The sequence below is a fragment of the Polypterus senegalus genome, chromosome 8 (genome assembly GCF_016835505.1).
Source record: "Polypterus senegalus isolate Bchr_013 chromosome 8, ASM1683550v1, whole genome shotgun sequence".
In the NCBI taxonomy this organism is placed as follows: Eukaryota; Metazoa; Chordata; class Cladistia; order Polypteriformes; family Polypteridae; genus Polypterus; species Polypterus senegalus.
Window position 1 is genome coordinate 27,082,269 of NC_053161.1, and position 23,962 is coordinate 27,106,230.

At 36.0% G+C, this 23,962-nt stretch overlaps 1 protein-coding gene across 2 annotated transcripts in view; it reads left to right on the forward strand.

Moving 5' to 3' along the window:
• LOC120533851 (A disintegrin and metalloproteinase with thrombospondin motifs 20-like) overlaps window positions 1–23,962 on the forward strand; it is a 423,413-nt gene that overhangs the window by 216,954 nt on the left and 182,497 nt on the right. For both annotated transcript variants that reach the window (XM_039760893.1, XM_039760894.1), the window contains exons 12-16: window positions 9,654–9,799; window positions 10,157–10,338; window positions 11,768–11,904; window positions 12,032–12,149; window positions 22,495–22,590. In XM_039760893.1, the coding sequence (XP_039616827.1) occupies window positions 9,654–9,799; window positions 10,157–10,338; window positions 11,768–11,904; window positions 12,032–12,149; window positions 22,495–22,590 (679 nt within the window). The remainder of the gene's footprint in view (window positions 1–9,653; window positions 9,800–10,156; window positions 10,339–11,767; window positions 11,905–12,031; window positions 12,150–22,494; window positions 22,591–23,962) is intronic.

A 23,962-nucleotide genomic window follows, 5' to 3' on the forward strand; every position in this document is an offset into this window, starting at 1 on the left:
CATACATTAACTGTATTTTACTCGTTCATTAATGGAATAAAATAGTAATAGCACCGTTCCCACTGTGTAACTTCTTTTAGTTCTTTTTTCATGATGGGTATCAATATCTGTCCTCAGTTTGACTTTCTTCTTAAACATGTAGTAAATCAAATTGAAGTTTTTGTAACTATCCTATTTTTCCTCAATTACAGTATATTTTCAGTTACATAGTGCAGTGTAGGTGCACTGTGTTTATATTATAGGATTTTCTTCAGGTATAGTTGTGTTATTTGGTTTCTATAAGTAAAATGTTACAGGTGATTAAATTTCCTGCCACATGCCACAGACTGGTAACTTATTGTAACTGGCAATTCTAAATTGGCTGGGAGTGAATTAATACTGGTGGTTAATAAGTGTACACTGTGATGAGATGATGTGTAACCCAGAAGTGGATCCAGCTTCTTGACTGAAGCACAGGTTTTAGACCTTCACTATAATCCTTCAAGGAACAACCTGAACATGAGTCAATGAAGGAATGAATGAATGATAACTTGATGTCTTTCACTTCATACCTGAGAGTAATGTTGACCAACTACAATATATGGGAAAAATAATTTAGATAAATAATAAAGAAACACATACATACATACTGTACATATTGTACAAAATATGCGCGCAAGTAAATAGTCATAAAAATAAAAAATAAAGGGGAATGCTGCGTGCCAATAAATCTTTATTTTTCCACTATGTATTTCAATGTACCATTCCATACTGTGACCCTTCTTAGGATTAAGAGGGTTTAGAAAATAGTACAATATGGTATGATATTTTGGTATATAGTGCTTAAGATAGACAGAACCAAGGACCAGTGTATTCCAGAAAACATAATGTTTTATTACTTAATTTTAAAACTAGAAAAGTCATAGTTGACGCAAATCGGAAAAATGTTGGTGCCAAACTTTTGGTAACACTCTACAGAGCAGTATATTTCTAATGCTGGCTCGGTGTTTCAGCATAGATGGGTGAAAATGTATAGCTTTGAAAACAGTGACTCTAATCATGCTCTGATGGGTTTGTGCTTACTATGTGACTTTTCCCTAATTGGATTCTGCTCATTACTTGCTTGTTCCCTGATTGGTCACCCTTCACAGAAAACCACATTCCAACACAGTGAACAAAGAGAAGTTGCTTTCCATTGTGCACATAAAACTACACTTGTTTTGTTATATCGCATCTTTATTTGAAAACTAACAGTGTCAGATCAGAGGGAGCCTGAATTTGACTGAGAGAATAAAACTGAATTAAAAAAAATGCTAACTTTTTCAAGTACCATACTTTTATAGTTAAGACTCTAACTTATATGCAATGTTTTTATTCAGTTTTATTCTTGAATAAATGCTCACATGTTTCGTAAATGTGTCAGAGACTTAAATCACATGTATGTTTTTATTATGTAATAGTAACAATAATAGCATCCCACTACTCAAAGCAGGGAGGATCCAGGATTGAACCGGCAACATCTTGATTACAAAGCAGCAGCTCTTACCTCTGCACCAGCATAGCAGATAGTTGAGAAGCTGCTGAGTTTTCACTGTGAAATACGCAAACACACACATGCATGAAAACTTCTTCATATCGATTGATATTTGGCTTTCAGTTTCCACAAATTGACAGCAACAAGTAAATTATAGTTTTTTTTTTCGATTTTGTCTATACTAATAAAAGGCAAAGCCCTCACCGACTCACTGACTGACTCACTCACTCATCACTAATTCTTCAACTTCCCTATACTAATAAAAGGCAAAGCCCTCACTGACTGACTGACTCACTCACTCATCACTAATTCTCCAACTTCCCGTGTAGCAAGAAGGCTGAAATTTGGCAGGCTTTTACCTTACAGGTTACTTACAAAAGTTAAGCAGGTTTCATTTCGAAATTATACACATAACAGTCATTATTGAATCCTACTTACGTACCTATATACATCCATAGCCTGCAGCTTGGTCGCCATGTGAGGCGGCGTTACGTCCCCCATCACCACACCTCCCACGTAGTTGGCTGCCTGCCCATATAACGCCGTCTGTCGCTTCGGTCTCTTCATTCCCTTCTTTGCTTTGCCACGGTATTCACGTCTCCCTGCTGATAACTGCAGCCTTTTTATTTAATCTACAGCTTCTCCGCTGTTTTATTGTTCGTTTATTACAATTATATTTATTGTGTAGGTATTTTAGACTTAGTTTACTGTTCAGGTATCCATTTCCTTGCGGTGTTGCTTCCCCCATCACCACCCCTCACGTAGTTGGCTGCCTGCCTATACTGTATCCCCCATCCCCATGCCTCCCACGTAATTGACTGCTTGCCCATATAAGGCTGTCCTTCGCTCCGGTCTCTTCATTCCCTTCCTTGGTTCGCCACGGTATTCATGTCTCCCTGCTGATAACTGCAGCCTTTTTTATTTAATCCATGGCTTCTCCGCTGTTTTATTGTTCGTTTATTACGATTATAGTTATTGTGTAGGTATTTTAGACTTAGTTTACTAAGTCTAAGTTTCAGGTACCCATTTCCTTTATTGTTCCAACCGTACCCCCATTAACATGTCTATCGAGGTGATCACTATCGATCAAAGAACTGTCACTTACCGAGTGGTTTCCATGCCCGGAGATGCTGCCTGCCTTTTACATTCTCTCTGTTACATATTGCAGGGCCATATCAGGCACAATCTTGATATCCGGAGGAACATTGTGTCTTATATATTGAATGAATGGGACAGGTTCAAGTTGTGGACTGATGACGGTACAGGAGATAATTATACAACACAGGGGCACTATAAGAGTAAAATGCTTAAGCCCTTCACCTATGCTTCTGCATTTGAGTTGATGGCTGCCGCTGAATTGTTCGGTTGTCGCTTTTAAGTGTACCGAAATGGCCAAATGTTTTACACCTTTGGAGAACCGACAATGCCTCTTAAACATCTTAGATTCACAGGTGACAATTTCAGTAGTGGACACTTTGATGTTTATGAATGTTTCAACTCTCAAAAGCTGGATGCAAAGCTATCAATGAAGCCAGTTGTATGCTTACAACGCTTGCCAGATGCCGAATGTCACTTCAACACAAGCCCTGCAAATACTAACGTAATTGAAACAAACCATGAAACTCAAACCGATTATGACAGCAGCAATCCAAGCTGTGAGAAAACAGTAAAAAGGAGGCGTGTCAGACGTTGTGGTACATTTTCTGATGCAGCTAGACAGAAACAACTTTGTGACGCTGCTGCCAAATACTCGCAGAAAAATCCACAAGTTAATAGACACGCTGTCGCTAAATACTCACAGGCAAATCCACAAGTTCATAGAGACGCTGTCGCTAAATACTCGGAGAAAAATCCACAAGTTAATAGACATGCTGCTGCTAAATATTCGCAGGCAAATCCACAAGTTAATACCGGGAATGCCTGTTAAACATCTTAGATTCACGAGTAGCGATTTGGGTAGTGAACACTTCGATGAATGAAATCTGTTATCTTTACAGTGGTTGACATATGTACACGGAATGTAACTTGAGCACAACACGTCCTCCAAATACGAACCTGATTAAAAAAGAAATAATGATAATCAAATTCTTGATGACAGCAACACTCATAACAGTGACAAACAATTACATTGACAATCATGTTACGTTATTTTAAAAATGTTTCCTTTCCTTTTTTATAACTTCTTTAACACACTACTTCTCCGCTGTGAAGCGCGGGTATTTTGCTAGTACTTGAATAAAAGTACACTTGTTTTATTATACCTTTTGTGAAAGTGTTTATTTGGTATTTGGATTTCAGTCTTCACACATTATACACTTCACATCAGCATTTTTTTGTTATTACTATGACATATGAAAAAAAAATCTGTTTTAGTTCATCATTTCCTGCCTCACATTCCTATCATCTTACATTTACACAGATTGTTGTAGATAATAATGATAACAATATATTATTTTCCTATACAATTCCAGACATCTCACTCCCAGAAAACCAGACTTCAGCCGTGAGAATTTTGTGTCTGACTTCACCTGCCTCTCGTTGTGGGATGGGATGGCAGGCTGACTGCTTACGGCCGGTTAACATATCTGCAAAACAAAGGCAATATTGGTGCGCAGTTAACACAGTGATGTGGAGGTGCAAGTAGACAGGTGGATCAGGAATTCCGAATATTTTTGCAGTCTTCAGGGATTCTTATGTTAAACTGCAATATGGTGTTTATGAAATTCTTTTTGGGTTTTCTAACCAGAATATATTCTAGAATGCTTTTTAAAAAAAGGTGTTTTATGTATTGCGGTGGGCTGGCGCCCTGCCTGGGGTTTGTTTCCTGCCTTGCACCCTGTGCTGGCTGGGATTGGCTCCAGCAGACCCCCGTGACACTGTAGTTAGGATATAGCGGGTTGGATAATGGATGGATGGATGGATAGCATATAAATGCATTCTGCTGTCACTGTTGTTGTTTTAATGACTCCATATTACAAAAATATTTAATAAGTAAAACTGTGAAATCTTTGTTTTTGATAAAAATAAATAGGTAAAAATTAAAAACAGTCAAAACAGTTAATTATTCCCCAAATACTTTACCTTACAGCATGTGAACATTTTATATTCTGGTAACTGGAAATGACATGCCAATCTCATTTACTGAAGTGTTGTACCTGCCTTTTGGAAAGCTCTGACAATAGCAAGGAAAACATGTACAGTGCTGTTGGATTTTTGATTTCAGTTTTCTTCTTTATTAACTCTATTTGATTATTAACTCTATTTGACTTGTATAGTAAAATTGATTTGTAAATTGCTTTCAGATAGTTGTTAATTTAAACTTTTTAGAATAAAGCCTCATTGACTGAGAAGCCACGGATGCTTAGCTGATTGTTACCAGCACTATGTCTTTACAAACTATCATTGACTATAAGAATTTGTGCGTAATAAAATGTACATATACAAAGACCATTTGGTCCTTGAATCTTCTTCTTCACATTTTCATCATTTGTCATCAATACAGTTTTAAAGCAGCCACTATGAAGGACATCTACCTTTCATGATGGGTCTGGGATTAAACTAATTGTAATGATTTTAGTTTATTTTCTTAGCTCAGAAAAACAGGGGATTGTTTGTGGTGATGAAAGCCACGTAATGTGTATGAGTCATTTATGGAGTGCTTTAAGTGAGCACTTTTGAGCAATCAGCACACAACGATGAAGTGAAATAAAAGCAAACTAACTTGTTTGCCAAAAGGAACTTGACAGACTAAGTGTAGTCATTGAAAAGTATTCTTTTTAAAGAATTTGCAAATGTTAAGTCAGTTTTGAACTCCCATAAAATGTCTGATTCTGAAACTGGGTAAATTGCTTTTTAAGAGCTGAAGAGTAGTACATTATAATTGACAGAGATGACAAAAAGTAGTTGAGTTTAACTATTTAACAGACCTCAATGTGAACATACTATTTTAGTTATTTATACAATGTTCTGGTCTGATGCTGTCAGTGTCTGTAATGTTATTGTTTTTCTCCATTTAATGTACCTTTCTATGAAAAGTATCTATGATAAAAAGGAAATAGGGAAAATTGAGTGTAATTTAAATGCATTCAGTTCCAGATGAACACTGTAATTTATTTAGTTCCAGCTTATACAGAAATCTAAAATAATACTGACGTACAAAAAATGCAGGATGACCAGACTTCTCAGTATCACTTTAAAAAAATTAAAATAATAAGTTATTAAAAAACAATATATAATTATTAAACATTACTGCTTCATGTTCATTCACATAGTTATGCCATTAAAAATATAATTAATCCATCTTCATTTGCCCAGTGTTTTAGATGTTGGCAATTTATTACTGAAGTAACTTTGACAGTAGTTGAACTGTCTGCAAAGGCACCTTGATTGACATTTGTGCATTGGTGCATTATGGTTATTTCCCGCTCACATCATTTATATCCATAATAGACATGACCAAGGCTAAACAGGTGTTTTGTAACTGAACCTGCTTAAACTATCTCAGTGCACATGCTAGCCAGATATATTGCCTTAGGTACTTATGCACCCTGCAAATGTTTGATTCAAGTGGAAACTACAGCCTTCGGATAGAAAACAACCAGCCCAGTATCTCCAGTTTAGAATTCACTTTTTCCTGTTTTTTGTAAATTAGAATGCAGCTGTCAGTGACTTTGTCAGTAAAATTCCTGACTAGTTTTGACATAAAATGTTGAAGTTCGCATTCTGCCTGCCTCTGATTTTGTGTTGCCATTGTTAAATTGATATGTATAACACTTTATCATCAGGTCTTTAGTAACATAGCCTATATAATTTGCATGGGTGAGTGGGCCCGTTTCTAGTTCTGAATATGCAAGCCATGTTGACATAGCAGAAAGTTGTTGTGCATAATAATGGTAACATTATAGCAGACAATATGAAAAAGTCAGTTTGAAATCACTGTGTACTTACATCTATGTATCATTATAAGATGCCAAACTAAGCACCACATACCCTTGCACCAGACTACACAAATCCCACCACCATCTCATACTGGTTTAAAGAAAATCTAATATTTTTTAAAAATGCAAATAATTTTGCAGACAACACCAAATTAGGTAGATTAAGAAATACCATCAAGAGAGCAAAATACATTTGAAAGGACCTGGGCAGAATTTAGATATGTGGTAAATAAAGGAGTTTAAATAAATGTGAGGTCTTACAAATAAGCAGGGAAAATATTCAGCATTGTTGCATGGTGTGAGGTCAGGAGCTGTAAGGTACAGTTTATGAGACATAAGCTATAGTAGATGATGATCTAAGGCTGGCAGTATACAGTACAGTAGCAGTTAAAATGGCAAATAAAATTTTAGCTTATATAGTCCCTGTATTGTTCACAGTGCAGGGCATTTGTGTAATACACTTATTAGGCCATATCTGAATACATGTGCAATTTTGTTCTCCATAATGTAAAAAAAGAAAAAGCAAATCTAAAGAAAAAGACGCACTACTATTCTTAATTTAATTCTTCAGCACATTGGCGTAGAAAAAGACGAGAAGATTTTAATATTTTCAGTCTAATAAAAAAGACACAGAGTCCACAATTTTAATCCAATTGCAGCCATTGTCTTTGTGGATTTTGGGTGTTTTCCTAGTGTTTTTTTTTCTAAGTACTTCAGTTTTCCTCGCACTGGCCAAAGTGTGTTTGTTAGGTTAATTGGAAGGTCTAAACGTATCCATTTCTGAGTTTGGGTGTGTGCATGAATGTACTCTACAATGGAATGATGCCCCATCAGGAGCTGGTTTGTACCACAATATTCAATCTGAGATAGGGATGTGGGTGCCAAAGGGTTTTTCTCAACCTCTGGGTTGCAGTACATTGAGTGCATGAGTGGATTGCCTAAGCGATTGACAGTGCTGCGTGATATTTATCCCCGTTTGTATTTGTAGATGTTTCATGAATGGTTATTCTCCTGACACCCAGGCCTCCCTGTTCTTTCATTCATCCTTGATTCACCATGTGGGATACACTCTCCTTCCATTTGCGCTCATTTCATCAAGGTGGACAACTTGTGGGTAAAACTATGTCATGAGACAGTAAGGTAGTAAGCATTGAGAAACACTAGTTTAGAAGATAGATGGATGGGTGGATGGATGGATGATTAGAAGGTTTTAAATGATGTGAGTAAGTAGAGTCAATGCTATTTGTTTCTTTAAAATACATTTTAATAGAACATGGAAGCAAATAAGAATTTGGTGTTTGACTTAATTGCATACAAATCTTAGGAAAGATTATTTTCAAACAGAGCTCTCAGGATTTATGGAACAAGTGACTCAGTAGTGTGGTTGAAAAAGTAACTTAATCGAGCCATATGGTGACTACAACGTGACATGCAGTGGTGGGCTAAGTAGGCTATTTATGTCTAAACTGCTCTTATGTTGAACCTTTGGGATGAGACACCAGTACTTAGTGGTAGCTGATGCAGACATGGAATGAAAGGTCAAACTTCACAAAGTGGGCTTCAGAAACAGGATTTATGGTTATCTTGACAATTGTCCTATAGTATACAATGAACCATGTGATTGTTCTGATGGTGCCATTTGGGCACGAGTCCAATCAGAGTTACCCTCCAATATGGCACCCTGTCAGCAATGCCAGTGAGAAAAATCACCTGGAATCTATTTTAAATGTCTGCTTAAAATAATTGAATTTATGTACAAATTGCCTGTAATGAATGTTTTAAATTCAGTTAAAATATACTTTATAATCCTCTGAACATAGTAGTTCCCTGCCATTATACCAGAAAAAACATTGTTTACTACTGTAGAAATCCATGATAGTGCATCACTGAAAACTAAAGGGATAAAATAATGTTGACATATACCCTCCTAACCATTCATATTAACCCACTTATCCACCTATTTACAGTCTGGCTTTATTTATTTCAGCTAATGTGGAAATCTGATAATTATTAGATTACTCAGACACATTTTGCTACACTCTAGTTATTTTAATTTTAAAAATATATATTTTACTTTAGTTAAAAACCAAGAAAAATAAGCCTAAAGCTAAAACTTTCTGAAATAGTGTGAATAATGATTTGAAAGTCTGTTTTGCAGAAAATGTCTTTAACAATGTACAATACATGGAAAGAATACTTTTACATTAGTTATTCCGAGCAAAACAATTGCAAACTCCAACTTCTTCACATCTGAACCAAATTCACACACAGTGGTGTAGTTAGTAATCCGTAGATGAAAGGTTGACAGCCATACTAGAAGTCTGGCCTGATTCTCAAAGGCAAGAATAGATTTGAAACCTCAAAATAAGGGGGAATTGCTTTGAATAACAGACAAAGAATTCATTGCCCTGGTAGCAGGTATGGCCCCTGACTCTTTAAGAGTTTCCCGCTGTTCTCTGTTTGCATTAAACATGTCAGAAATATGAAAAGGAAGCTAAACACATTATGAACACAATCATTTTTGTATTTCAAGATCTGATAATATAATAAAGCAGGGTATCCAGTGAATTTAGCAGTCAGCATCCAGATGTAAGAAAACCTAAAAGTCATGAGGTAAAAATAAAGCTATACTAGCATAAAAATATATATAATTTTACAGTGTATTTTGCTGATACTTCTTATATACTCTACATTGAAGTTTAAACGTTTAATTTGCACCAGAAGAAATGTTAAGTTGTAGCTGACAGCTTGTTCTGTGATATTTTATTATTAGAAAGTATGTTGCTTTTAATCGTTATTACGTATATAGTACATGAGGACATGTGTACACAATTAATAGATCTAGCAGTTAATTGTCTTGTTTGTAAAATCTTTGTAAATGTTATGTTCAAAAGTCAGAAAATCGACAATTAAAATATATGGAAGCCTTTTAACCTGTCAAATAATGTAAGAATCAAATGTAAAATGTACCAATGTACCTGTGAAATGTACCAGTAACATTAATTGCCCAATATGAAGTCTATTAGCCTACTTGTCTAGTAATCCAAGCTAACTTTATTTATCATTGCCTATTTGCAAAACTGCAGTGAAGTCCAGAGCAGAGTATTATCTTTTTTATCTTTTATATTAGTCATACAGTTTTTGATTACATCTTTTTATATAAAATGCCTGGTATTGTGCCATTATTCTCTTTCTATACTCAGCACTGCAGACAGGGGCTTTGTGTGAACAAAGAAATCGAAATGCGCCCTGTGGATGGTGAATGGGGTCTTTGGGGACCATATAGTGCTTGCTCCCGAACTTGTGGAGGAGGGATTAGAAGCGCAGTAAGAGACTGCAATAAACCAGAGTGAGTACCTTTTATCTGAAAATTTTACTCTTTATTAGCCTACAGATTGGTTTGTGTATGCCATATGGTAGCTCATTGACATTTTCTATGCCATTTCAAAGCTCTTTATTGTTGAAAATATTGCACATCGTGTCAAGTGACATTTTATGCCTTAAAAATGAGTGTTGAGTATTTTTTATAATATGCCTTTAGGAAGTTACCATCATCTGATCTTATATGGTGTCTAGAAAAAGAGACTGTAATTTATATTTTGCTTTTTTAATACAGTATTGTCCTAATTTATGCAATGCATTTTAACATAATTCAGTTAATTTATGGATATTTTAGAATTTTGCTTATTTTGTTTATCTTTTATAGGCCAAGGAACGGAGGAAAATTCTGTGTTGGGAGAAGAATGAAATTCCGTTCTTGTAACACAGAGAGCTGCCCAAAAGGCAGTAAAGATTTCAGAGAGGAACAGTGTTCTGAATTTAATGGCATTCATTTTAATATTAATGGACTACCTCCTTCTGTACGATGGATGCCAAAATACAGTGGCAGTAAGCAGTATTCAAAATGATTTAAACACTGTGAAATAAGTAATGGGTAACAATAGGATAACACTGTTCATTCTTTGTATTTCATCAAGTATATTTCCTTTGTTTTGTGAGCTTTTATAAGAGTATTCGTTTTTCAGAACACATGTCAAACAGTGTTAGTTATGTAGACTGTGCAGTATACAATAAATAACTAGAAATTGCTTGTCATTTCAAGATGTGTGCAGTTTAGCATTGTAACTTTCATAATCTAATTAAATAAAAGTTTAACAATGTACTATATTTATTTATATGATATACATTTTTCCAGCTCCTTTTCAGTCTTGCTTGCATTGGTCAAATCATTTGACTTTACTAGTTAAGTACAAAGCAAAATTTCATTTTTGAAATTTGAGCAAGATGCCACTAGTTAAAGACACCTGAGTTAGAAATGGAACAATTTTGTATATGTCATGTTTATTGCCTGAGCAAATTGAAATCCTTGGTGATACATTAATTAACCAATGGGACAAAACTCACCAATGTACTGTTTATCTGTAGAGCTACCCACTTAGTATTTGTAAAATATAGTATGTAGAACTCTGCTCCCTCTTTTTCTAAATCAATAAAAATATAATTTCACAATGAATGCTTCCTAAACAATACTGGTTTATGTTTTATAAAATGTCCCTATTATTAAACCACTTTACAAAATACAATTATTCTAATACTGGCAAACATGGAACCACAGTTCATCCCAGCAACATCAAGAAATAAGTGTTTGAAGATGACAACAGTAACTGTTGTGCATCTGTGCCAACCTTTCTTGCTTTTACTTAATATAAATTTGAAAACAAAAGTAAAGGCAAAAGTTTCCTCTCGATGTTTAATTATTTCAAATCATTGTTATTTTACGCACTTCAGACAAAAGCAGCATTTTACAATAAGGAAATCTTAGGAACAAATCAATCGACCAGTTTTTAAGCAGGTCTTGGTTTGCTTAGGAGAAAGCACAGCTGAACTCCAGTTACTTTAACAGTCATCTGGGACAAAAATATTACATCCGTGTCTAATGGAAGTTGTTTTCAGCCCAGTAAATAATCATACCATGCATTATGTATGTCCTGTGTATGCATAGTTTTCTCACTGTATAAGCACATTCAAAAAAATCTGCTTGTGTGACCATGTTCCAACATACTGCATTTAAATGAACTAAATATTTTCAGACTGTTCTGTTTTGGAATGTTTATGACTATATTTTTGACAGTCTGTAGACTCTTCTTTAAGTAACAAAATTTATTTTTTAAATATTTCAACTGGGTTCTTATAACCCATGATAAATGAAACATTATTGATGCAATGGGATTTTAGATATCCAGAAGTTTGTAACTGTGTTTACTTTTTTTAGTGATGATAGATACCAGCAGCACTAATGAATGATTTACTTCCCTAGTTCAGATAAAGGACCGGTGTAAGCTGTTCTGCAGAGTAGCTGGGACCACTGCCTACTATCAACTGAAAGACCGCGTAGTGGATGGAACTCAGTGTGAACCTGAGACACACGACATCTGTGTACAAGGCCTGTGCAGGGTACTCATAAATAATAACTGAAAATTAGCAGAGAAAGGACTGTAGTTTATTTGAGCCAGTATAGGTGAAATTTTCCAGATGGCTCAGTACATTTCATGTACTTAAAATTTAATTCTTTCTTTTTTAGCAAGCTGGATGTGATCATGTGCTGAATTCCAAGGCAAGGAAAGATAAATGTGGAGTCTGTGGTGGTGATAATTCATCCTGCAAAACTCTTGCTGGTACTTTCAACAGTGCACAGTATGGTATGGTTAATCCAAAACTACTTTATTTTTGTCACTGAAATAGTGCAAATAGCACTTAATTTTTATTTTAATGTATTAAATATTCTGTCATTCTCTCATTGTTCACACACTTCAAATGCAGATCATCATAAGAAATAATATATGTTTTAGTATACCACTATCGTAGTGATCAATACTTCCTATGATATACTTACACACTACTTATTTTTGATATGTTTGAGCATTATGCCCTCTTTCATAATGAATATTTATATGCATAGTATATCAATACTACTAATTATGGTGCCAGGGAATGACGACATGTTGCATGTTGATTGGAACATGCATGTAAGAACTTCTCTGTACTTATGACAATGATGAACTTATAAATTTATAAATCTATTGCTTTTCAATACTAACATTGGGTGAGATGGTGAACAAGATGCATATCTTGTTAATTCTAAATACCTACAGTATATAAAATACCTATTGTAGAAGAGTGAGGTGGGAAAAATAATGTATAGTATATAATTGTAGAAACACATGCATTAGTTTGTGTGTCCGGTGTTTCTTCTAAGTGTATTTGTACAGTATTATTATTTATCTATCACTGGAATTGGGTCACAGTGTGGACAGTTTGTCAGTAGTTATTTTTTATTTGGTAATTCTACTAAACGGTGATCTAGTGCCCATCAGCCTGCAGAATAGCTTGAATCCATTGGCTGGAAGATTTACTAAGGTTTCAAACGTGCAGTATAGATATGTTGGCCAAATTAAACTCCATGGTATCCCATATGTGTAGCAAGATTACTGCTGGTGAATCTCTACTTGGAATAACTTGTTTGATCTCATCCAACAGATGTTCAATTGGATTGAATCCTAGTGAATAGGGATTTCACGTTATTAAGCTGAATTCAACGTCATGTTCCTTGACAGTATTGTTAGGCTTGTGTTATGGAACATTTATCTGGTGGAAAAACTGATTTACAGGTAAATGGAACCTTCTATGACAGGGGCCCTCAAACTTTTTAAACAGGGGGCCAGTTCAAGGTTCCTCAGACTGTTTGGGCTATAATTTAAAAAAAAAACATGAACAAATTCCCATGCACACTGCACAAATCTTATTTGTAATGCAAAAAAATGAAAGAACAATACAATATTTAAAATGAAGAACAATTTTAACCAACATTCCAGTACTTCAATGAGAAGTGTGACCCGGCTTTTGACTGATGAGATAGTCAATGTCCGGTTCCATGTTTGTCACTACCAGTCGTAACAAGTGATGCAAGTGTGCATCAGTTAGTCTGGATCTGATTGGAGATTTCAGATGTTTCATTCAGGAAAAAAGTCTGTTCACAGACATAGGTGCTTCCAAAGATGGTTGCCATTTTAAGTGCATGGTTTCTGAGATTAAGATATGTCTCAGAGGGGAGAGATGCATAGAAATTAGTAAGGCTGCTTAACTTGAATGCGTCTTTCAGAGAGTCACAATTCTTTAGTTCAACCAGTTCCATCTGGTAAATCGGATCAACAATTTCAATGTCAGCAGAAAATGAGTTCCGGAAAAGCTATATGTCCTGTTCATAGAGATGAAGATCTTTAAATCTCATTTGAAACTCCCTTTGCAACATTTCCAGTGAATCCACACAATTTTTGTTTGGGAATGCAACTGATGGTTTTTCAGCCAACAGCTTTTGATTAATGGGGAGATGGCAGAAGTTTTCCTCCTTCACTTGTTTAATGAGGAGGTCCAATGTTACTTCAGATGCTTTCACATGTGAATGCATATCAGAGATGAGCTTCCCGTTTCCTTGAATTTGCACATTAAAACGTTTGAGTAGCTTTGTTACATCTGTCAGAAAGGCAAGGTGCCATTTCCATTCTGCATCTTTAAGCTCTGGTATTTCTTTGTTATTTGAAAGCAGAAAAGCAGAAACCTGTGGAAGTAAGTCATAAAAAGTTTCAAAACTCTCCCTTGGCTTAGCCAACGGACTTCCGTGTGGTACAGAATGTCTTCATTGGCAACATTCAACTGAGACAGAAATTCAAGGAACTGTCTGTGGTTTAGTGTATGAGCCCTAACGAAGTTAACACAGGAAACCACAACTTTTATGACAGAGTCACACTTCAGTGATTTACAACACAGCGCTTGTTGGTGGATGAGGCAGTGTATGGCTATTGGACGTAAATGGTTGTGTTTGTCCATTTCTTGGTTAGTGCGTGCAACCACTCCTTTCATAGACCCCACCATGCTAGGAGCACCATCAGTTGTTACACTGGCTAGTTTAGCCCAGTCCAGCTCCAAATCATTAATAGTTTGGCAAACCTTTTCATAGATATCCTTTCCTGTTGTTGTTCCTTTGATGCTTTGCAGTGCAGCAAGCTCCTCATTTCAAGCCCAAAACATGTGGCCCAGTGAGGCTGGAGCTAAATTGTGACATTTACAGGTTGAATCATGGCCTGGATACATTTTTGGCAATTTTAACTAATGCTCGATAAAAAATTATAAGTTAAATGATTGAATGCTTTGAGCATATGAAGCTGGAGTATGTTCTGTGCATAGCTACCTTTTACTCCTTTTCTGAGACGTTCAGTAAAAGATCCTTTTCACACTGTACCCTGAGATCTTTAAAAGGAAAAGATTCTAAAATATTTTATATATTACTATGATACAATATATACTTTACTATTACTATATACTAGCCAACCCGCGGCGTACCATACGCCGCATAATCAGGCCGTTTTTTTAATGATTTTTAAGCACAGGGAGAAAATTAACATTTTAAAAATCGGTAATGCAATAAATCAGCAAAAAAAGCAACATTGTAACAATGCACGGAACGAACCAACACACAATCGTTTGTGACTAAAAACTGGCGGACCGCCATCGGTCATGTGCCCACCTCCAACTCGTCACTTGAGTTGTTGTCGTCTTTGCACAGTCCAGATGCACCTGTGACTCACGTAGACTATCCATGTTCCTGCAGGAGCATCTAAGAAGACGCATGTTTAGCGTGGATGCGAATTGCTGTATGTAGCGTGTAAAACAGTTTGCTATGGTGCACGTGGTCGTGCGTTGTAACCGAAAACTCGGTTTTTAAAGACTGCTTACTTCATTGTGTTTTGACCTCAGTTGTAAAGGATTGTTTTAAGGATCCCATGGGATACCCCTCGCAAACCGTTTTACACGCCGCATATGGCGATTTACTTCCGGCGTGGCTCCTTCCTGCGTGCGCCATAGGTGTCTTACTTCTCGGCGGCTTAGTGAATCCACGCCCCTTCCAGCATGCTTTTCATGGATGTCTTGCCTTTCCATGGGTGTCTTGCCTTAGTGAATTATATATATAGATTACTATGATGTCTTCCAAGGCTGATCAGTATTTCTTCTGGAATAGAATTGGTTGGGATGTGAAGAAAATTGGGCAGGCTCCATTTAGCAAAGTTTCTGATTTGAAAGTACTGAAAAAGATATGTTGATGTTAAATTTAAAGCGGAATTGTTCATAAGATGCAAAGACATTATCTATATACAAATCCCTAAGTGTTTTAATCCTGAACTTTTTCCAAAGGTTAAATACTATGTAGGTTTGAGAGGGTAAAAAAAGTTGATTGTCATGTAGAGGTGCAACAAAGCTCCTCTGTCTTAAAGTGCTTCCTGCATTGGTTCCAGGCAGAGTGGTGGCTCTGAGGCTATGGATCTGCACTGGCAATCAGAACATTGCTGGTTTGAACCCCATAAATGCCAAAAGGAACTATGTTCTGTTGGGCCCTTGAGCAAGGCTATTAACCTGCAATTGCTGAGTGCTTTGAGTAGTGAGAAAAGCGCTATATAAATGCAAAGAATTATTATATTCTGAGTGATTGCTGGATAATTGGATTATTAGTATATTGACAATAATTTGTATTACTGTGGCGCAAAACGGAGAATATAAAAAGTTTATAAGAGATATTAGTTTTGTTGCAGACCAGGCTTGTATATATCCATCAATTTGTGTCAAAGTCCATGGCTTTGTAGCTAGTATATTTTTCACCCAGTAATAGGTCATTTATATTCACCTTTTGGATGTATGGATGTTTTGAATTCCAAATAAATGAGGTTATAATTAGGTCTAACTTTTTTTGAAGAAGGATTTGTTAATTTTTATGGGAATGCTCTGAATTAGAAAAAGAAGCCTAGTAAGGGTGTTCATTTTGGCAGTGTTGATTCTCCCCGCTAATGTGAGATGGAGGGTAGACCATCTATTCACATCTTGTTTAATTTTTTCCATGCTAATATCAAATTTTTGTTGAAAAGGATCTTTCTATTTCCTTGTGATGTTCACCCCTATCTATTTAAACTGACCTACTAAAATAAATAGTAAGGTGTCCAGTCTCATATTGTGCGCAAGAGAATTCACTGAAAAAAGCACACTTTTATTCAAATAAATTTTGAATCCCAATATCTTTTAAAATTATGGATTACTAATACAGAGGTTTGTGGGTCTTATACTGTATATACAGTATATGGCGATTGTTAAAAGCAATGGTAATAGGGGGCATACTTGTCGAGTACCATGTTCTATTTTTAGAAGTAATTTAAAATAATGTTGTTAATGCAAACAGAAGCTTCTAAACTGGTATAAAGTAGTTTTATGTACATATATTTGTGCCAAACCCAAATTTGTGCAATGTGGTGAATAGGTAGTCCCATTCAGCCATATCAAATGCTTTTTCTGTATCCAAAGATAATACGATATATTTATGCATTTAACAGTGTTGAAAATTAGAAGCTAAGGGTCTACCTTTACTAAATCCAGTTTGGTCTTGTAATATTACTGAAGAAAGCACTTTCTTAAGTGTTCTGGCTAGAAATTTCAGAAGTGAAATTAGTCTATAAGATGCTCATTGTGACAAGTCCTTATTTTTCTTTGGTAAGACAGTAGTTATGCTTGGCGAAACATTTGTTTGAGGTAGAGTTTTGTTGTCTCTACCTTCTATAAACAATTAACAAAATACCCACGCTTCGCAGAGGCGAAGTACTGCCTTAAAATTGTTTTAAAAATTGTTTAAACCTTTTTAAACTGAGGGAAAATATACCAATAATTACTTGTTAAGGATCTCTTTGTATACCACAATGTCAGTTCGGCTCTCTGGTTGTAATATGACCAAGCTGTGTGCTGAGCTTACTCTTGAGCATGCAACGTACAGTTGGCCATGTGAAAAGTAATCTTGTCTCACAGCTTGGATTGCTGCTGTCATAATCAGTTTGAGTTTCATGGTTTGTTTCAATTACGACAGTATTTGTAGGACTTGTGTTGAAGAGACATTCGGCATCTGTCAAGCGTTGTAAGCACACAACCAGTTTCATCGATAACTTCACATCCAGCTTTTGAGAGTTTAAACATTCATAAACATCAAAGTGTCCACTACTGAAATCGTCACCTGTGAGTCTAAGATGTTTAAGAGGCACTGGCAGTTGTCGAAAGGTGTAAAATATTTGGCCATTTCGGTACACTTGAAGGAGACAACCAAACAATTCAGTGGCAGCCATCAACTCACATGCAGAACCATAGGTGAAGGGCTTTAGCATTTCACTCTTCTAGTGCTCCTGTGTAGTATAATTATCTCCTGTACCGTCATCAGTCCACACCTTGAACCTGTCCCAGTCATTCAATACATAAGACACAATGTTCCTCCGGATATCAAGAGTAAGCCTGATATGGCCGTGCAATATGTAACACAGAGAATGGAAAAGGTAGGTGCCATTTCCGGGCATGGAAACCACTCAGTAAGTGACAGTTCTTTGATCAATGGTAACCTCGATAGACATGTTAATGGGGGTACAGTTGGAATGATAAAGGAAATGGATGCCTGAACAATGTAAAGTAAGTCTAAAATACCTAAACAATAACTATAATCGTAATAAACAAACAATAAAACAGCGGAGAAGCCGTGGATTAAATAAAAAGGCTGTAGTTATCAGCAGGGAGACGTGAATCCTGTGGCGAAACAAGGAAGGGAATGTAGAGACTGGAGCGACGGACGGCCTTATATAGGCAGGCAGCCAACAACGTGGGAGGGGTTGGGATGGGGGATCCAACGCCGCCTGACACGGTGACCGAGCTGCAGGCTATGGACGTATATATGTACGTAAGTAGGATTCAGTTAGCGTTGGAAACCCGCGTACCAAATTTCTTGAAGATGGGCCCATAAGTAACAAAGACCGTTGAAAAGTTCAATATGGCAGCCGACAGTGGCATCATACCACCGTATGTACATTGGTTTCGGTTAGCGCAGGGAAGCCGCCTACCAAATTTCATGAAGATGGGGCCATAAATAAGAAAGTTCAACATGGCTGACGTTGTCGACCGTTATGACCGTTAGTTCAATGTTCAATTCATCATAATAACTATTCATGGTGGCTCTAAAATCCGTACTGACCCCTACTCTCTCTTGTTTCTTTTTCCGGTTTCTCTGTGGTGGCGGCCTGCGCCACCACCAACCTACTCAAAGCACCATGATGCCCCAGCATTGATGGACTAATCATCATCATCAAGTCCTTCCGTGAAAACCATAAATACAAAGAGGACTGTTCCATTTATGTTAGGTAGATTGCCCAGAGGGGACTGGGCGGTCTCATGGCCTGGAATCCCTGCAGATTTTATTTTTTTCTCCGGCCGTCTGGAGTTTTTTTGTTTTTTCTGTCCCCCCTGGCCATTGGACCTTACTCTTATTCTATGTTAATTAATGTTGACTTGTTTTATTTTCTTACTGTGTCTCTTATTTTTCTATTCTTCATTATGTAAAGCACTTTGAGCTACATTCTTTTGTATGAAAATGTGCTATATAAATAAATGTTGTTGTTGTTGTTCAATATGGGGCCGACAGTGGCATCATACCACTGAAATGAGTACGTACATCGGTTTTGGTTGGCACAGGGAAGCCACCTACCAAATTTCGTGAAGATGGGGCCATAAATATGAAAGTTGAACATGGCGAACGTTGTCAACGTGACTGTTATGTGTAGAATTTTGAAATGAAACCTGCTTAACTTTTGTAAGTAAGCTGTAAGGAATGAGCATGCCAAATTTCAGCCTTCTATCTACAAGGGAAGTTGGAGAATTAGTGACATTGGAAAGTTAAATATGGCGGCCGACAGTGGCGTCATACCACCGAAATAAGTACGTACATTGGTTTTGGTTAGCGCAGGGAAGCTGGGGCCGTAAAAAAGAAAGTTCAACATGGCGGATGTTTTTCGACCGTTACGTGTAGAATTTCGAAATGAAACCTGCTTAACTTTTGTAAGTAAGCTGTAAGGAATAAGCATGCCAAATTTCAGCCTTCTACCTACACGGGAAGTTGGAGAATTAGTGATGAGTGAGTCAGTGAGTGAGTGAGTCAGTGAGGGCTTTGCCTTTTATTAGTATAGGTAATAATAGTGAAGCTAATCACTTTGAAATTTTGATTTATAAAATTCCACTGGTTAGCCATCTGGGCCTGTTGCTTTCCAGTTTGGAGTGAGTTTATAGCATCCAGTAATTTTGAGAGAGTCAGAAGTTTGTCCAGTTTATGCGGGTGGCAGATTGACTAGCAGGATGACGCCCGACCTCTTGCTGCATCCAAACAGTGCCATTTGTCACCTTTACATCTGGTGCAGCTCCGTTGTTGTTATGTGTGAGTGGATGTTTCGGGTGTGGTTTGGCTTCAGTTCTCTTTCTCTGATGTTTAACCCTCATCCTTATCTGAGTGTCAGATCGGGGAGAGCGTGATTGTGACTGAGAGGATGAAACTGAATTAAAAAAAAAACAAAAAAAAACACTAACCGTTATAAGTACCATACATTTACACCGGCTGTTACAGACTCAAATCAAATGTACACTTTTATTGTATAATAGTAACAATATAAGCAGCACACTACTCAAAACAGTAATTCTATGAAGCAGCCGGAATCGAACCTGTTACCTCTTGATTATGAGTCAGTAGTTCTTACTTCTGCACCACCCAAACGGTTGTGTGAGAGTCATACCCTAACCCGATTTATTTTTCTTCAGTTATATTCTTGAATAAAAGTGCACTTGTTTTGTTATATACATACCTTTTGTGATTAGTGTTTATTTAATATTTGGACTTCAGTCTTCACACATTATACACTTAATGTTAACATTTTATCATTAGCACTATAACATGAAAAAAGTTTCTGTTTTAGGTATGTGTTCAACAATTTCTTGTTATCTTACATTTACCCAGATCGTTGTAGATGAAGAACACACATGAATTGCATGTGTTCCAAATAACAATATATTATTTACCCTTTACAACTCCATGCACCTAACACCCAGATTAACAGACTTGAGCTGGGAGAACTTTTTGTCCGAGTTCAGCTGTGGCGATGGGGAGATGGGATAGCAGTCTGCTTGCTGCTTGTGCTGATCGACACATTTACAAAACAAAAGACACTGATGGAGAGGTAGAAAGGAATTAAGGTGGCCCAGGAGTTTTTTCGTAGGCTTTAAGGATTCTAGCGTTAAATGGAATTGTGATTATTGTGGTTAATATCAATAATATCAGGAATATAGTAGATTTAAAATTGGATTTAACTAGGCAGTTACTTCTAAAAATTACACAGATTTAGAAAGTACTATGAAAGTAGTATGTAACAGTGCAGCTTTTACAAATAAAAAAAATATTTGAGACAATTGTGAGAGACATGAGGTGAAGTCAAATCTGAAATGGAATTGCAAACAGCTTTGTAACTGAACTTCTATGTTTACAGGTTTTCTGCTTTTTAAAACCAGATATAATGGATTCCATGTGAAAAGAAGAATTTGGCACAAAAAATTATTTACCGATAACTAAAGGCTTAAATTATATTATTATAGCCTACAGAGCATACTGTACTCCATTTTGGGTGACAAATGAGAAATTTAGGTTCCATCAGAATATGTATTCAGACAGTGTATTGTATGTCTAGAATAAAAATAAATATTAAATCTATTTACTGTTTTGGTTTTTTTTACAAAAAAAAGTATACTAATATTTAATTGAAATGTCTCTTAGCTATTAATTAGCAAGTGTCCTTGCTGTATTAGAATTGTACATTTTTAATATAGAATCATATTTGGACTTAAATTAAGCTTACAGCTGAAAATAAAGTTTGCATATAACTTTCAGGTCCAGTCACTATGTCTGGAGTTTTCATACATTTTTGTTTGTTTTCTTTAGTTATGCACAGTTTCTTCCCACATCACAAAGATGTACAGTACATGTTAGGTTAACTGTCAACACTAAATTGGCCTTGTGTCACAGGTGTGTGCATAAGTAAACCTTGCAGTATTGGATGCTTGACCTATTCTGCCTTAGCCAGTCTCCATGAAAGCAGATTTAATAATAAACTTGTGAATGAATTTTAAAATTGACCCAAATTGGGCATGTGAGTGACTAGCTTTCTGTAAGAATCCCATAAGATTTATTTAAATCTTATTTCGAAAAAAGCAAGGATGTTTGAACTTCTCAGGACCCTAAATTAGAATAGGTGAGCTAGAAAGATGGATGGATGATCAGATAAAAAATTAAATAAATACTTAGTAGTATGGTACATTCTTTATAATTCATAAAAAAAATCATTTAATAAAATGAGTTGAAGTTAAAAGCAAAGTATCATGTTAGTCACATAGAGATACTGAGTTGAAGAAGCCTTAAGTACCAATCTGAATATACAGTACCTCAACAGGTGTTATCTTTAGCTGTGGATATTTTAATAAAATGGAAAAAAACACCTTTTACCTCTTAAAAAACCCAGATTTAAAAGTGATTATAGGAATATATATTTGTATTTTGCAAAGTCAGAACTGAAAACAAATGTAAATGCAGTTGAATATATTGTGACTGTACATACATATTTTCATTATTGTCCAATTAAAATCTTTTTAACTACACTACATTTCTTTATTTACTTGATGTTAAATCACAGCACTTAGTCTATCTTAACTAGTAAGTGACAAAGTAAAAATGAATCTATTTAGTAAAGAATTCATCCAGATAAAACAGAATTTATTAAATCATTCAGTAAACAATTGATTTCAGTAAAATGTCTAAATGACTTCTATAGTGTGGTATGTAAGACTGCAGGGTCCTTAGTGAAACGTAGCTTATTGGTTTATGTTACATTGTACACTTGCTACAAACATAACATTATATCTGTCACATGCATATTATTTTAAAATAATGTGACATTAATTTGGTAATACTCATTTCAAGATGGATGGCACATACCAGTGTGTTACAAACTTTATCGGTTTTGCAGGGTAAAACATTTTTCACGAAGTAGTTTTAATTACCTGTCTGTTTATATTTCTTATAGTAAATCTATTCAAAATGTTTTTCTTAAGGTTACAACATTGTTGTGAGGATTCCTGCTGGAGCTACCAACATTGACATCAGGCAGCACAGTTACTCTGGGAAGCCAGAGGATGACAACTACCTTGGTAAGCCTTTTCACCATCACTTTAAAAAGAATGAGGTTGACTTTCTCTTTCTTTCTGATTCTCTGAATTTTTGTCTAGTCTCTTTGTGGTTTTGCAGCTCAGTGCCATTCTATGTATAACACCTGTAATTGCAGTACACCTCAGTCCTTGAAGCATTCATTAAGAAAGTTTGCTAGACTAAGAAAAAACGTTACAAACTAGATACAGACAAATCCAAAAACAGAACATCAGTAAAAGACCTGATACTTATTTTTACCTGAGAAGATAAAGGGGCATGCATTTTGGATACTGGGTGTATTCTGCCAAGGCATGTTTCAGATTTTCCAAATAATTTACTTAAGACAAATAAATAAAACTGAAAAGAGAAAAATGAAAACAACTGGGCTGTTTATTGGACCTATTTTACAATAGATTACATAAAATAATGAAAAGAGTGAGTCAGTAAACATTATACAGTACACATAGGCATTATTTTTCTGTACTGTAATTGCCAAGAAACTTCAAACAACTAAAAATCTTTCAGAGGTTACTGAGAAATGAAGAACATATCCATCTGTTATATTTTCAATGAAATTGTATATCTGGTCTAGAGTCTTCCATGGGTGCAATTACTTGTTCATTCCCACAGATTTCTGCAGAGTGCCCACGGGTGTGGATTACCCCTGCAGTCTGAAAGGGTTTGGGAACATTTACTGAGTGTAATAATCGTTAAAATATTAGAACACTCTAGACGAGAACAGGCCATTCAGCCCAACAAACCTCGCTAGTCCTATCCACTTATTTCCTCCAAGAAAACATCAAGTCGAGTTTTGAAAGTCCCTAACGTTTTACTGTCTACCACACAACTTGGTTGCTTATTCCAAGTGTCTATCGTTCTTTGTGTAAAGAAAAACTTCCTAATGTTTGTGCGAAATTTACCCTTAACAAGTTTCCAACTGTGTCCCTGTGTTCTTGATGAACTCACTTTAAAATAAAAATCTCGATCCACTGTAGTAATTCCCTTCATAATTTTAAGCACTTCAATCATGTCACCTCTTAATCTTCTTTTGCTTAAACTGTAAAGGCTCAGCTCTTTTAATCTTTCCTCATAATTCAACCCCTGTAGACCTGGAATCAGCCTAGTCGCTCTTCTCTGGACCTTTTCTAGCACTGCTATGTCCTTTTGTAGCCTGGAGACCAAAACTACACACAGTACTCAAGATGAGGCCTCACCAGTGCATTATAAAGGTTGAGCATATCCTCCTTGGACTTGTACTCCACACATTGTGCTATATAACCTAACATTCTGTTAGCCTTCTTAATGGCTTCTGAACACTGTTGGGAAGTTGATAGCTTAGAGTCCACTATGACTCCTAAATCCTTCTCATAAGGT